Below are 15,165 nucleotides of genomic sequence, written 5' to 3'. Positions count from 1 at the left end.
AAAGCTGTGCTGACCAGGGCTGGGGAACAGGATGACTTTGAGGGGAATCCCTCTGAGATCAGCACTGTGTCGACAATCCATGCCAGCCGCCATCCGGAGTGTTCTGGGGGTGGGGAGAGTGAGGCGGCCACATGCCGAGGCCTCAGGACTGTCTCTTCAGTTTGTCAGGTGTGCCTACGTCATCATCCTCATGGCCATTTACTGGTGCACAGAAGTCATCCCTCTGGCTGTCACCTCTCTCATGCCTGTCTTGCTTTTCCCACTCTTCCAGATTCTGGACTCCAAGCAGGTGAGCAGACCCAGGGGATCCTGGTGACTTTCTGGTTCTCCCCTTGTCTCTTCCTCTAGTCCCCACTGTGAGCCACACAGGCCTGGGGGTGACCGGAAAACCCTCAGTTGTGGATTCTCCCTGGCAGGGAGATGCCACTTGAGCCTGCCTCCCCACTCCAAGCTGTCCCTGAAGTCAGCATCTGGGGACTTGGGTGGCTCTAGGGTGTGGCAAGGGACAGTCCTGATGGGGCCTCCGTGCCGCGCTCCAGGTGTGTGTCCAGTACATGAAGGACACCAACATGCTGTTCCTGGGCGGCCTCATCATGGCCGTGGCTGTGGAGCGCTGGAACCTGCACAAGAGGATCGCCCTGCGCACGCTCCTCTGGGTGGGGGCCAAGCCTGCACAGTAATTACGCCTTCCCTCTCTTGCCACATGGCTCTGCATGAGCCCCAGGGCTGGAAGGGGTGGAGGGTGGCACAGACCAGGCCACCCACTGGTGAGGGCTGGCCATGGGCTTACCTGGACTTGGCTGGGTGGGGTGCGTTATAGCTTTAGCTGGAGAGACCAGATGCATGCGTGGTGGTGGCACATGGTGAGCAGCAGTAAGTAAGGGTCTTCTGAATCCAGAGGAGGTGGGTCAGCAAGAGCCCTTGCAGGCTTGGAAGGCTTCCTGGGGGAGGCAGCTAGCTGCAGGGTTCCACAGGGAACAAATTGGATAGAGGCTGGATCAAGCTGTGTCTGATGGGGTAGGGGAAGCAGGCCAGAAGTGGCTCAACTACCCAGCTCATGGGGAAACAGAAAGGTCCTCTCTCTAAGCTGGAGCATCTATTCCCACTGCAAAGAAGCTTCTTAACTTATTTTCCCCGATATCACTCAGTACCCCAGCTTCTCTCTCCATTTCCAAGATCTCCCCTGCCAATCTAGCTAGCCACTTCCAGCTAAGCCATGGAGTCAATATAATCATGATCATAACCAGAATCAATCATGATCATAATGGGTATATTGAGTGTCTACAAGGCCGCAGGCATGATACCAGGAGCTTATTCATTGCCTCATTTAATTCTCACCACAACTCTGAGAGCTGAGTATTCTTCTTACCGCCCACATTCTGTGGTTGAGGAATTGGAGGCAGAGAGGGATAAAGTGATTTGCTCATGGACACATGGGGATCTTCTAAGACAACTCCATTCATGCAAACTCTCCCCCTCCTCCTAGCCTGGGTCCCAGGCTTTGTTTTTATGGGTCCATAATGTCTGCCTGTGTGGACAGCAGCTTGGGTCCTGGTGCAGAACAGCTCCTAGGTCCCTTCTTCAGGCTCCTACCCCTGCCCCTGCTCCTGCCCGCAGGTGAACTAGGAGCCCTGAGGAGGAGCCTGGCTGCAGCGGGGCCCACACACTGAGAGTAGCCGAGCTCCTTCTGTCCCTAGCCTTGGACAGATGGTGCATGTGGAGCCACAGAGCAGAGTCAGGCCCTGCCCTGCTCACAGCCTAAGGAGAGAACAGACATGGAAACAGGTGCTTTGAACCCAGCACAGCAATGATGAGAGTAGGGAGGAGGATTGAGAAGGGTCAGGCCAGCCCCACCTGGCGCACGCTGAGAGGGTGGTCCCAGAGGAAGGATGTTGTTTGGGCAGACTCTGAAGGACCCTGAGGAGTCTTCCTGACAGACGGCAGAGAAGGGAGCAGGGGCTATAAGCAAAGGGAGGGCTTTGTCTGAATACTGTTTGTGTGATAGTTCCACTGCAGCATGGAAGGGTCCAAGTGTATGTGCGGGGGCGGAGGGGAGATGGCGGGGGCGGAGTGGCAGCCAGGAGAAGAGTCACACTTTGCCAAGCTCCCTCCCCAGCTCACCCTACCTCTACTCTGCTTAGCCCTGCTGAACTTCTGAGAGGTGCGGCAGGGTTTGGGGGTGGGTGGGAATTTCCTAGCTAGAAGTGGGACGCTGGGGCTGCCTGCACGCAGGGGTATTCCAGCACACCCCAGGGCAAGCTCATATTGAGTTGGCACCATCTGGATGCCTGGGCTTCTCCTGCTAGATGGTGGGGCAGGGGTGCTCCTTAGAACCACCACTGGATCTGAGGCCTCTTGGTAACCCCAGAAGCAAGCAGAGTAGAAATTAGTCATGTGTGTGGGAGAGGCAGGAGGGAGAGAGGAATGGAGGAAGCAAAGAAGGGAAGGAGGGAGGGAGGCGAGGCTCTAAAACTGTCATCCCTATTCCAATATCCGATCTTGAATTGGCCTCAACATCTGTGCATCCCTGCAGGGGTGGACCCAGTCCCCACTTGCTCCCCAGGGAGCACGGGGGTGGGGTGGGGATTCTCTGGCTTTCCTCCCTGCCCCTCCTCTGCAGGCTGATGCTGGGCTTCATGGGCGTCACAGCCCTCCTGTCCATGTGGATCAGTAACACGGCAACCACGGCCATGATGGTACCCATTGTGGAGGCCATATTGCAGCAGATGGAAGCCACGAGCGCAGCCACTGAGGCCGGCCTGGAGCTGGTGGACAAGGGCAAGGCCAATGAGCTGCCAGGTGAGCCCCTGGCCAGGGCACTGCCAGGCCACAACAGCAGACTTCCCCTCCCTCTGCTGGCAAATGCTTTGGCCACCTCCTTCTCCCTGTCTGCTTCCTGGAGCCCTCCTTTAAACACGCATAGAGAAAAAAAAAAAAAGAAAATACTGTTGTCATAAGTTTTAGGAAGGGGATTGTTGCATAAAAGTTGGATCCTTTAATAGAGCTTTGAACAAAATCCCACGCTCGGTTCCCATCAGTTGCAGAAATCAGTGTGTTCACCTGATTATTCATTTGGGCATCTTTTGAGCACTTGTGGGTGCCCCTGACTCCTTGCTACTCCTGCTCATCCTCAAGGAGGCCTTTTCTGACCTCTTCGAGCAGCTCAAATCCTTCCGCTCTCTGCTTCCATAGGTCTCGGCCTTGGTGTCCCATGCTTGCTTCCCTGCTAGGTGCCAAGCTCAGGGAGGGCAAATCAGCATCTGCCTTGCTGTCTGCCATGTTCCCTTACCATCCCCAGCCCAGTGCAGTAGACTCAGGGTCTGTGGCTGACGGCCTGATTGCCAGACCCAGGGCAAGGTCCTGGGGCTTACAGAGAGGAATCGGGCACATCCCTGCCAACAACTCTTATGGAGCCCAGTGGGGCAGCTAAATCAGCAGAGCTGGGATTTCCCGATCCTCAGGTCAGCAGCAGAGTCAGGACCTGGGGCTGGGTGGGCAGCCCCCATGACCGGCTCAGTTAACAGCGCTGTGCCCACCACAGGGAGCCAAGTGATTTTTGAAGGCCCCACTCTGGGGCAGCGGGAGGACCGAGAGCGGAAGAGGTTGTGTAAGGCCATGACCCTGTGCATCTGCTACGCGGCCAGCATTGGGGGCACCGCCACCCTGACCGGGACGGGACCCAACGTGGTGCTCCTGGGCCAGATGAACGAGTGAGTCCTTTGTCACACCTTCTGGGGACAACAAAGTGGGTACCGGGGCTGGAGGGACCTGCCTACCTCTCTCTGCTCCTCTGCAGAGTCCTGGAGCTCAGGGCAGTCAGACCTGGCCTGGGAGCCTGGCAGGGGTGGAAAGATGTGGCCCCATCCAGCCTCTGTGTCCTGGCACTGCTGTGCTCACACAGAAGTCATAGAGAGGATAGGGAGCTGGTGCCAGGGGAGCTAACATCCAAGTCTGCTTTCTGCTGTGACTCAAGACCCACCACCTCCCCTGGGCTCAGGGACTCTGGCTCAGAGAGGGAGTGTGGATTGAACTCTGAGCTAAAGGCATGGCAGATGACAATGTACTTCCAGACGCTGGGTCCCTGGTTGAAACTTGCAGAAAATAGACACCTCTAAAAGACTCCCCACCACTCCCTTGGCTCACTGCCTTTGGTGGCTAATGGTGATGGTCCCATGATAGCCGAGGTCTACAGATGGTATGAAGGGCTGGGGTTGGGTCATTCACTGCCTCACTGCTTCGTTATAGTCCCCTTGTGAGGCGTCAGGTGAACCATGGGATGGTTTGGAACTTTCCAGCCTTGGCCACAAAGGGATGCAGGCCATGAGGACCCCATTTCTGTGCCTGGCCTTCTGCTGGGTGGGGCTGGGATCACAAGAGGGAGAGAAACCCGGGCCCTGCCGCGGGGTAGTCATGGTCTGTTGAGGGTGGCAAGATGCCTGGGGCTTCCAGGCACGTCTGGTAAATAAATGTACTAATTGAGGTATGTACTAATCGCAGTGGGCAGGAACAAAACTAAGGTGGCGCCATCCTTTGCAGACAGGAGCCTGGACAGGGGTGGGGAGGGCAGTGGGCGCAGGAGCCGGGAGGTGGAAAGGACAGGTCTGGAGCCTGGATGGGCAGAAACTTGAGGTTCAACAACCCGTTTGTTTTAATTTCGGGAGTGTTTTCTGTAATGATATCCTTCCAGTTCTCTGGCAACTTTCTTTGGGAAGAGCAGCCTGTCTGGGCTGAGTGGGGAAAGCTCTGCGCCTGCTTTGACACTCTTGAGCTAAAGGGGGCGCCCCTGGGGCTAGCAGAGCCCCAGGGATGGGAGGCGGGGCCTGCGCGGAAGTGACCCTCCTCCAGCCTCCACTCTGGGAAGCTTTTGAGATTTGCTTTGCTAAGTGGGAGGACCATGCAGAAACCCACAGGGTGAGATTGCTGAGGTCTCTGCGGATCCCCAGAGCTATCAGCCAAATTACATGCATGTGTATAAAGGGTGTATTTTTCTTTTTTCTTCTTTTTGAGACAAGTCTCGCTCTGTCGCCCAGACTGGAGTGCAGTGGCGCGATCTTGGCTCACTGCAACCTCTGCCTCCCGGGTTCAAGCGATTCTCCTGCTTCAGCCTCCCTATTAGCTGGGATTACAGGCACCCGCCACCACGCCAGGCTAATTTTTGTATTTTTAGTGGAGATGGTTTCACCATGTTGGCCAGGCTGGTCTTAAGCTCCTGACCTTGTGACCCACCTGTCTCGGCCTCCCAGAGTCCTGGAATTACAGGCGTGAGCCACTGCGCCCGGCCACAAAGTTGTATTTTTCTGGAGGGATGGGCCATAACTTTCATGAGACTCTTAGCAAGGCCTGGACACACAGAAGAGTCAGTGGGTCGTTTCTCGGCCTTGTCTTGTGCTGCGGCCATGTTCTGAGGCTCCCACTCGATTAGGGGACAATGCTTGGCAATGGACTTGGTGGCTAGACCTCAGGAGGATGTGGCCCCCACACAGGCCTGCCTCTCAGGGCCCACCTGCTGCTCCGCCCCCACGCACAGAGCCAGGCTGGCTCCCACCGCTCAGCATCTGAGGTGGGGGCGGGTGTCTTCTTGTAGGTTGTTTCCTGACAGCAAGGACCTCGTGAACTTTGCCTCCTGGTTTGCATTTGCCTTTCCCAACATGCTGGTAATGCTGCTGTTCGCCTGGCTGTGGCTCCAGTTTGTTTACATGAGATTCAAGTAAGTTTGAGCTGCTCACAGCCTAATTATGCCTAATTATGCCTCAAAGCTGCAGAAGAGCCTTCAGACTCAATAGGCAGGTTTACAAAGTCCTTCGTGTCTGGCCCTGATCTTTCTCCAGCCCTGTCTCCTGCTAGTCCGCCCTCCTGTTCCTTCGACCCCAGGCTGCTCACTGAGCTTTGTGCACACCTGGTCCCCTCTTCCTGGAATGCCATTCTCTACCTTCCCACCTCCTCAGCCTTCAAGGCTAGTTCAAATGCTGCTTCCCTGACTTTTCCCCGCCCCCATTCCATCTCTGAGCGGCCCCTGGGCATATCACAGTCCTGTCCTTTAGTATCTGCATTCAGGTTCCAGTGACTCTGAGTTCGTCCAGAGCCACTCGGATGCCGGGCACCCCGCACAGCTCCCGGCACAGGGAGGAAGAGCAGGCAGGTTAAAGCAATTAAAGATAAGCTGGTCCCCACGTGCCAGTTCGACATTGCTGGAGGAGCTTCCTCTTCGCCATATGGGTCCATCAGTCCAGGTCACGGCAAACCTGTGACTTAGCTCTGAGCTGAGCGCATATGCTCTGTTCCTCAATGCATGGGGAGTTTAAGTCCAGTAAAACCAGGAGTGATTACGACCAAATCCATCCAAACCCAGACATTTACTGAATACCTCTGATGTTCCCAGCAGTGTACAGGTCCTAGAAAGTTTACCTTTCTGTTCCTAGCACACAGGCAAGTTCAGCAGGGGTCACCTTTGATGGCAGCCAGACTTTGGACAGAAACCATGACCTGTGGCTGACAAATAGCTAAAAAAAGTTATTGTTTTTCTAAAACACACAAATTGATCTGTGGTGCAAAGGTGATCAGGCCACACCAGGATAGAAAGTACTCAGCTCTGAGTTAAGTGCATGTTCTCTGTGCCTCCATCCACAGGGAGTTCGAGGCAAGTCAAACCAGGGGAATGTGTGACCAGAGGGAAGAGACTGCAGAGCTGAGAGGCAAAAGTGCCCACGGAAACCTGTGATTTCATGGGGAAAATAGGGAATTTTCCTAAGTTTTCTTCTGAAGGAGGAACTGTTTTCAAAACTCCATTAAAAAGTTGCTATACAGGCTGGGCGCAATGGCTCACACCTGTAATCTCAACATTTTAGGAGGCCAAGGTGGGCAGATCGCCTGAGGTCAGGAGTTTGTAACTAGCCTGGTCAACATGGTGAAACCCCATCTCTACTAAAAATACAAAAATTAGCCGGGCGTGGTAGCTCACGCCTGTAATCCCAGCACTTTGGGAGGCCAAGGAGGGCAGATTGCCTGAGGTCAGGAGCTCGAGACCAGCCTGGCCAACATGGTGAAACCCCATCTCTACTAAAAATACAAAAGTTAGCGGGGCGTGGTGGCGCACGCCTGTAACCCCAGCTACTCGGAAGGCTGAGGCAGGAGAATTGCTTGAAGCTGGGAGGTGGAGGTTGCAGTGAGCCAAGATCACACCACTATACTCCAGCCTGGGCGACAGAGCAAGACTCCGTCTCAAAAAAAAAAAAAAGTTGCTCTACATATACAAAACAATCATAATAATGATAGTAAGAATAACAATATTAATGATCATTGCCCAAACCCCACTCTGTCCTGCCTGTGGACGGGGCAGGGGAAACTGTTCGCATGGCTGCCTGGCCACCCAGCTTGGCTTGGACAGTAGCTCTTTTTGCCCTGCCTCTTGAATCTGCACCACGGTCAAAATCCTGTTCATTTGCTCACATCCATCAAACAGGTCTCTCAGGAAATGGTCTTGAACCTGCTGCAGGTGAGCATCTGTGTCTCCTCATGGGGCAACAGAAATAATAATGACCGACATTTATTGAGTGCTCATCATGTGCCAGACACGATTTTGAGCGCTCTTTTTCTTTCTTTCTTTTCTTTTCTTTCTTTTTTTTTTTTTTTGAGACAGAGTCTTGCTCTGTCACCCAGGCTGGAGTGCAGTGGTGCGATCTCGGCTTGCTGCAACCTCCACCACCTGGGTTCAAGCAATTCCCCCCCTGCCTCAGCCTCCAAAGTAGCTGGAATTACAGGCACCCACTACCACGCCTGGCTAATTTTTGTATTTTTTAGTAGAGACGGGGTTTTGCCACGTTGGCCAGGCTGGTCTTGAACTCCTAACCTCAGGTGATCCGCCCTCCTTGGCCTCCCAAAGTGCTGGCATTACAGACGTGAGCCACCTCTCCTGGCCCAAGCACTCTTAAACTTAATTAATTTTCACAACAACCTGTGAGGTCGGCACTATTATTATTATTCCCAATTTACAGACAAGGCAACTGAGGCATGAAGAGGTTATGTGGTCAACAGGGTGTGTAACGGGGAAGTAGGGGGACTGAGACTTGAACCCGGGCACTTTGGCTCCCACTGCATGGCATCCCCTCTTGGGGAGGCTGAGGGTTGCTACACTTAGTTGCCTCCAGTCCTAAGCATGACCAGGTGTCAGAAGCACTAGTTGGGGCCGGGGCTGCCCTAGAACCCCAAGGCCTACTGAGAAAGAGGAGGGAGATAGCGTGGCGCTGGGGCCACAAGGGCACCATCAGCTTCTTGTGTGGCCAGAGGCGGATGTCAGGCCTCTGAAGACTCACAGCCAAGAACCTTAAGCTGAGTCCACCCAGCCTGGCATGGCCTTCGTCAGCTCTTGTTGACTGGCAGGGGAGCCTGAGGGTGTCTGCAGCAGGGGGCTTCTGAGCATGCTCGTGGTGGGGTGTTTGGCTGCAGTCCAGACCCATCCCTTCCCGACGGGCCACTCTAGTTTGGACGCGTGCAGTGTGGCTGGCCGGGGTAGCTCACAGGAGCTTTGTTTTGGTTCCAGATCTGGAAGGTAGAGGACAGCTTTTACATTCGGTTTGAGTGGTGGGAACAGCGCTCTGGCCCAGGCCACGTCCTGCCACAAACTAGGACCTGGGGGTCCCTGCCTGCCTTTGTGGCCTCATGGACCTCCCCAGCTGAGGCCAGGGAGCGCCTGTCTCAGCGGCAGGAAGCAGCTCCACTGTCAGCTCTTGCTGTCACTTGAGTTCCTCATCTGAACCGTCATGGAGAATGAGGTGAAGGTCTTGGCCTCTAGCCTAATCCAGAGAAACCATCTTACTGAGGAGCCCAGTGCAGCCTCCTAGGCTGTATCTAGCCAAAGGGGCCAGACCCCACCCCAGGACCACCAAGAACTACATGGGATATTGTTACTGCTTATGCCTAACTGTCCCAACCGGGCTCACCTCCTGTAATAGCCATGAGGGTTCTTTGGGACCCCTGCCAGGGTGGAAGCACGCAAAGCTCAAGGATCTCTCCCCTCTCCTTGGCTCTGCAGCATATTCAGTCCAAGTTCACCATGGTGCATCATGGTGAAGGCTGTTCTGCTGCACAAGGATTCTGTGGTCCCCACCCCTGACCCTGACCTAGGCCCGTCACAGGCCAACTGGATCTATTTACTTGCATCTCATGCCAGCCTCGTCATCACCAGATGAAACTAACCCAGAGATGAGAGCAAAGCTGCTCAGCATGAGAGACTGAAGGCTTGGCGGTACCACTGTGAGGCACCAGCATTGGACAACTGCATACTCCACGCAGCCCCAGAGTCTGCAGCTACTATGGTGTTGGGGATGAGCCGCCAGCACCAAATGCAGGCTCTGACTCCTGGGCCACTAGTAATACCAAGGTCACCCCTTATCCTGGAAAACTGAAGCCCGTGGCTGAGCCCCAGGGTCTATAGGATGACAGCTGGCAGCAGATAGATGCTTGGTAGAGCACAAACTTTACCAAGCCAAGGGCGTGACAGCAGAGAGGCCCCATCTTACACCAGCAGAGCCATCCCCATGCCTGATGTCTGGAGAGTGTCCCTAGCGGGTGACCCTCAGGACACACAGCCTTGCCCTGTTGCCCAGCAGGTAGATCCTAGCCAGCTGTGCACACCTGAGATCCCATCAGTGTTGCCTCTTTTCTGACCCCTGAGCGCCCCAGAAAGCTGTGACCTGATGTCCTGGTGTCCCTATGTTCCAGGCCAAGCCACCATCACACCAACACTTGGCCCTCACACTCTCCAAGGCTGTTCACATTCAGCACTGGCTTCAGGAATGAGCTCCTATTCCGTCAACCCCTGCCCTCCTGTGATTATGTCTCACGGCCCCCGGAAGGGCTCTCACAAGGGAGGGCTCTCCAGGACAATACTCTTGGCCTTGCCCACCCCTTCAAACCAACAGTGGCTGGAACTGGAATGTGTGAATGGAATCTTCAGCATACCTTGAGGCCTTAGTCCTGTGCACAGTGGCCCCAGTTATCCCCCCTCCAGAGCTGAGCTCCCCTCTACACCTCCTCCAAGAACCTCCTCTCCTCCCTGCCTCCTCCTGCCAGCACCACCTTAGGGGAGGCCCTGCAGGACACCCTGGACAATGGACACTGGTCCCAAGGGGTCCATCCAGGATGGGGGCGCCCATCCTGGGCTGGCTTCCTTCCTGCCCTAGCCATGCCTGCTGCTAACCCCAGGGTCTCCTGGATCCCTAATCCTGTACCCGCAGCTCCAGGGAACTCAAGGACCCATTCTGCCCCTGACTAGCCCTGTCTGCCAGGGTTCATACTCACTCCCTGCGTCTCCCTGAGCCACCTTGGTGATGGGGGTTGGCATCCCAGCACCATCGAAGGCAGCTCCAGGCTGGGATGGAAGGAGGAAGACTTGGGAAGCATGCAAGGGAGCCCTGTTCCCACCTTGTGCAGGCTCCGGAACTTCTTATGGCCTTCCCCCAAGTGACCCTGGAGCAGCCAGTCTCCAGGTGGCTGAGCACCTGCCGAGACCCTCTAGCCTCTCTACAGAGATTTTCCCTACTACATTCTGGGATGGAAGAACAGGACGGGGAAAGAGGCAGGAAGGGCCTTTCTTCATGCCCCATAGCAGGCGAGGACAGCATTATGTGTCTTTTTGCTACATTCTGCTGTAGAACATTTAGGCTGCATCTGACCAGCACCTGAGCCAACCAGTCTGCCCTGCCCTTCTCTCATCTTTGCATTCTCCAGTTTTAAAAAGTACTGGGGCTGTGGGCTAGAGAACAAGAAAAACGAGAAGGCTGCCCTCAAGGTGCTGCAGGAGGAGTACCGGAAGCTGGGACCCTTGTCCTTCGCGGAGATCAACGTCCTGATCTGCTTCTTCCTGTTGATCGTCCTGTGGTTCTCCCGAGACCCCGGCTTCATGCCCGGCTGGCTGACTATCGCCTGGGTGGAGGGTGAGACAAAGTAAGTCTTTGATTCAGTAGAAATCGCTGGCTTAGGGCCAGGCGCGTTGGCTCACACCTGTAATCCCAGCACTTTGGGAGGCTGAGGTGGGTGGGTCACCTGAGGTCAGGAGATCGAGACCATCCTGGCCAACACGGTGAAACCCTGTCTCTACTAAAAATACAAAAAATTAGTGAGGTGTGGTGGCACATGCCTGTAGTCCCAGCTACTCGGGAGGCTGAGGCAGGAGAATCACTTGAACCCAGGAGGCAGAGGTTGCAGTGAGCCGAGATTGTGCCGCTGCACTCCAGTCTGGGTGACACAGAGAGACTCTGTCTCAAAAAAAAAAAAAAAAAGACACCACTGGCTTAGTGTACTGGTGCCTAAATGCTGCTGTTCTCGGCTACAGGTGGCAAGAAGAATGTGGGCCAGGCACTCGTGCTTGGTCAAGACTTCTCCTTTTTTGGGAGCTGGTTTCAGAGAGCACTCTGTTGGTTTCATGACTCATTTTTGTTTTCTGACCAAGCTTCACAATAAGACCCTAAATGTGTTCCTGTGGTATCTTCTCCTCCCTGAGTAGGCTGAGCGGAAAATCCTTGGCCAGGCAGGGTGGCCACAGCTGTGATGAGAGAGATTTCCTGGGCTAGGAGTAGGGCTCCCAGAGCTCTGGTTTCCAAATCTCTGCTCTGCCATCTTCCCTTTCTCATCTTCACATCTGGTCAAATCCCTCCAAAGGCACACATCTAGGGAGCTTCATAGACAGACACTTGGCAAAGGGGGTACATGTAGTTTCTCTCCTGGCTAAGACGTTGTCAGCATGGAAGAAAGGATGAGAAATGTGTACATCCTAGAAAAGGCAGAAGATGCGGGCAGGGAGATGCTGCCTATGATGGCCATTTCGTTTTGAAGGTCGGCTTAGGTCAGCACCAAAGTCCTCATGGTCACCCTGGTGAACCCAGAATCCTAGAGAACCTGGTCAAGAAGAGGTCCTGAAATACACCTATGGAGAATGCACGCTGAGAGGGGGAAGCAGGCTGCTTAGGGTCACCCAAAGTTGGTGGTCAAGACTGTGGGCATCTTGATTTCTAGCCAGGATTCAGTCTCCCACACCACTCTTATTTTTTTATTTTTTTGAGACAGAGTCTCACACTGTCACCCAGGCTGGAGTGCAATGGCACCATCTCAACTCACTGCAACCTCCGCCTCCCAGCAATTCTCCTGCCTCAGCCTCCCGAGTAGCTGGGATTACAGGCGCCTGCCACCATGTCTGGCTAATTTTTTGTATTTTTAGTAGAGATGGGGTTTCACTACGTTGGCCAGGCTGGTTTTGAACTCCTGACCTCGTGATCCACCCGCCTCAGCCTCCCAAAGTGCTGGGATTACAAGAGTGAGCCACCACACCCGGCCACCACTCTTGACCTTGACTTTTAGGGCTATGTGAGCCTGTTTCTTTGCATAGGAGCATTTGGACACAGAAATGCCGGAGTTGGGATGGGTTTGTTGAGTGACTGTCTCTGCAACAGATGAGCTGTGCTTTTCCCCACCTAGGTATGTCTCCGATGCCACTGTGGCCATCTTAGTGGCCACGCTGCTATTCATTGTGCCTTCACAGAAGCCCAAGTTTAACTTCCGCAGCCAGACTGAGGAAGGTAAGTCTCCTGTTCTGATCACCCAGTCATCAGGACTGGAACCTGGAAGCAAAGGGTCACTATGGGATGCCCTGGGCCCTAGAGGGAGAAAATCCCATCACATCCAAGAGGATTGGCTACAAAAGCCTGGGAAACAGTGGCTTTCAAGCCGCCGGTGGTATTATTCAGTGCAAAATCTCTTTTTTGCTTTTTAACATGTGAATTTAACATTTGAAATTTTATTTATATTACAACAGGAACAGAAAATGTTTCAAATTTTCCATAACACTGACTTCCATTCAGCAATTTTTTGTTTTCTCTCTTCCTCCCAGTCTTTGCTAATGTGCCTATATATTACATTATAATCAGAACACACACAGTTCGAATCCTATTTCTTTGTTGTTTCTTCTTCCACTTTTGATTGATATTACACCATAAACATTTCCCACTATTGCTACAGTCTTCAAATATATTTTCTCTAATAATGGCATTATATTGCACTGAGGGGTTGTAATCATTCTCCTGTTGTAGAACATTTTGGCTGTTCTGAATTTTTTATTTCCATAAATTAATGTTTTCTTGCATATAGCTTTTCCTTTGAGGGTATTTTTTCTTTAGGATAAACTTCTAGGAGTAATATTGCTGGGGTGATAGAATATAAAGTCTTAATGGCCCTTAAAATGTATGGCCAAATTGCTTTTCAAAAAGTTGTACCGATTTATGATGCTATTGGCAGTGGGTGTAATAGTTTGACCATATCCTCGCCAGCAATGTATATATTATTGTAAACTTCAGCTAATTTATAGGTGGGAGATGGTACCTCATTGTCCTTACTGGCTTTATTCCCCCTTGATTAGATTTCTTTTGTCTTCTAATGCTGCTATGGTGGTGTGTGTGTGTGTGTGTGTGTGTGTGTGTGTGTGTGTGTGTGTGTATTTTTCTTCCCAGAAAGGAAAACTCCATTTTATCCGCCTCCCCTGCTGGACTGGAAGGTAACCCAGGAGAAAGTGCCCTGGGGCATCGTGCTGCTACTAGGGGGCGGATTTGCTCTGGCTAAAGGATCCGAGGTAACTTCTTCAGCCACAGGCTGCCCAGAGCCCTCTTCTTTGTCAAGAGGGTGGTGTTTCTCCACCCTTCCATCCCTGGGCTTGTGTGTTTCTGTGCCTGCATCCTTCATATAACCGCACGTTCCTTGAGGACATGGACTCTGTCTTGTCATCTAGGAACTCTACACCACACATAGGGCCTGGAAGACAGAAAGTAACCTTTGAGCGATTGCAGGAATGAGTGAATGAGTGACCGTGGTTAGCCAAGAGAGGCAGAGGAGACTGTCAGGTACCCTCTGGGGCTTGATCACAATAATCTCTGCTTTGATTTGTCTGAGGGAAATCTTTCTTTCCAGTCCTAGTCAATATTGTTTACTACTATCTTTGGGCCTTCTACTGGCTACTTAACATGGTAGCTACTTCAAAATTTTTCTTTAGCTAAGTATGTAGCAGCGTAGGAGGAGAGGAACATGTTGGAAAACACACAAAAGTATAACTTTCTTTACCTCCCTCTTTCTCTCCCGGGGAAGAAATGAGCCAGAGGGAGGGATGAGCCAGCTTACTGCTGCTGTCCTCCAATCAACCGTCTACCCGCCCAGCTATCCAGGAGTGTAATAGACAGACTTGGTCTAGTTATTGCTGTTTCTTCAATATCTAGGACACAGCCTGGTGCCTAGTGGGTGCTAAGTTTTTGCGGGGGTGAACAAATCCATCCATCTAGTCACCTCTCCATCCATCATCCATGCATCTATTCACATCTTCATCTATCCATCCATCCATCCATCCATCCATCCATCCATCCATCCATCCATCTGTCCATCCATCCACCCATCTATCTATCCACCCATCCATTCAACCATCCATCCATCCATCCATCCATCCATCCATCCATCCATCCATCCATCCGTCCATCCATCCACCCATCTATCTATCCATCCACCCATCTATCCATCCATCCATGCATCTATCCATCCATCCATCCATCATTCCTATTATGTCCCTAGTGTTGGGCCAGGCACAGAGATCACAGAGGAGATTGAGATATGGTCCCTGTTCGTGACAGACTTCACAGACTACGGAGGGGCACATATATGAAAGGGCATTTCAGGAAGTGGCACACAAGCAAGGGAAAAATGTGAGGTATTTAGCTGAGGAGAAGTAGAAGATGAGGCTGGTGAGTCTACCAGAAGCCACTTCTCTGAGGGCCCCAAGATAGGGGGGTGTGGACTTGATGGTGAAGGCAGTAGCCAGCCACTGAAGGACTGAGGCCAGGGGGTGAGTTGGTCAGATCTGCACGTGAGGAAATCACTCTGATGTCTGGAGTGGGGGCCTGGGCTGGGCAGGGCTTGGAGGAGAACTAGCTGAGACTCTGCAGCCTACATCTCACTCAGGCTCAGAACTTTGGACTCTGTGGACATTCTCTCCTCCTCTGGCCCCCAGCTCAGCACAGTCTCCGGCTTTACTTCGGACTCAGACTATTCCTGCTCAGGCTTTGTTGCTGACTTCTCCTCTGTTCTCCCTGAAACAGGAGTGTCTGCCCAGGCTCTGTCCTTGGCCTCTCCTCTTTTTAC

The 15,165-nt window shown here is 53.0% G+C and overlaps 1 protein-coding gene across 8 annotated transcripts in view; it reads left to right on the top strand.

The window, feature by feature from the left end:
* SLC13A5 (solute carrier family 13 member 5) overlaps positions 1–15,165 on the top strand; it is an 86,541-nt gene that overhangs the window by 64,158 nt on the left and 7,218 nt on the right. For 5 of the 8 annotated variants that reach the window (XM_032138508.2, XM_032138504.2, XM_032138505.2 and 2 more), the window contains 8 exons: positions 161–289; positions 540–676; positions 2,621–2,799; positions 3,542–3,710; positions 5,585–5,707; positions 10,726–10,941; positions 12,469–12,569; positions 13,497–13,615. In XM_032138508.2, the coding sequence (XP_031994399.1) occupies positions 161–289; positions 540–676; positions 2,621–2,799; positions 3,542–3,710; positions 5,585–5,707; positions 10,726–10,941; positions 12,469–12,569; positions 13,497–13,615 (1,173 nt within the window). The remainder of the gene's footprint in view (positions 1–160; positions 290–539; positions 677–2,620; positions 2,800–3,541; positions 3,711–5,584; positions 5,708–10,725; positions 10,942–12,468; positions 12,570–13,496; positions 13,616–15,165) is intronic. The other 3 variants (XM_058431483.1, XM_058431481.1, XM_032138507.2) reach the window with 3 other exon arrangements.

This window comes from Hylobates moloch, unplaced genomic scaffold (assembly GCF_009828535.3).
Source record: "Hylobates moloch isolate HMO894 unplaced genomic scaffold, HMol_V3 SCAFFOLD_19, whole genome shotgun sequence".
Classification (NCBI taxonomy): Eukaryota; Metazoa; Chordata; class Mammalia; order Primates; family Hylobatidae; genus Hylobates; species Hylobates moloch.
Note: the sequence above shows the minus strand (reverse complement) of the source record. Positions and strands in the feature narration are given on the sequence as shown.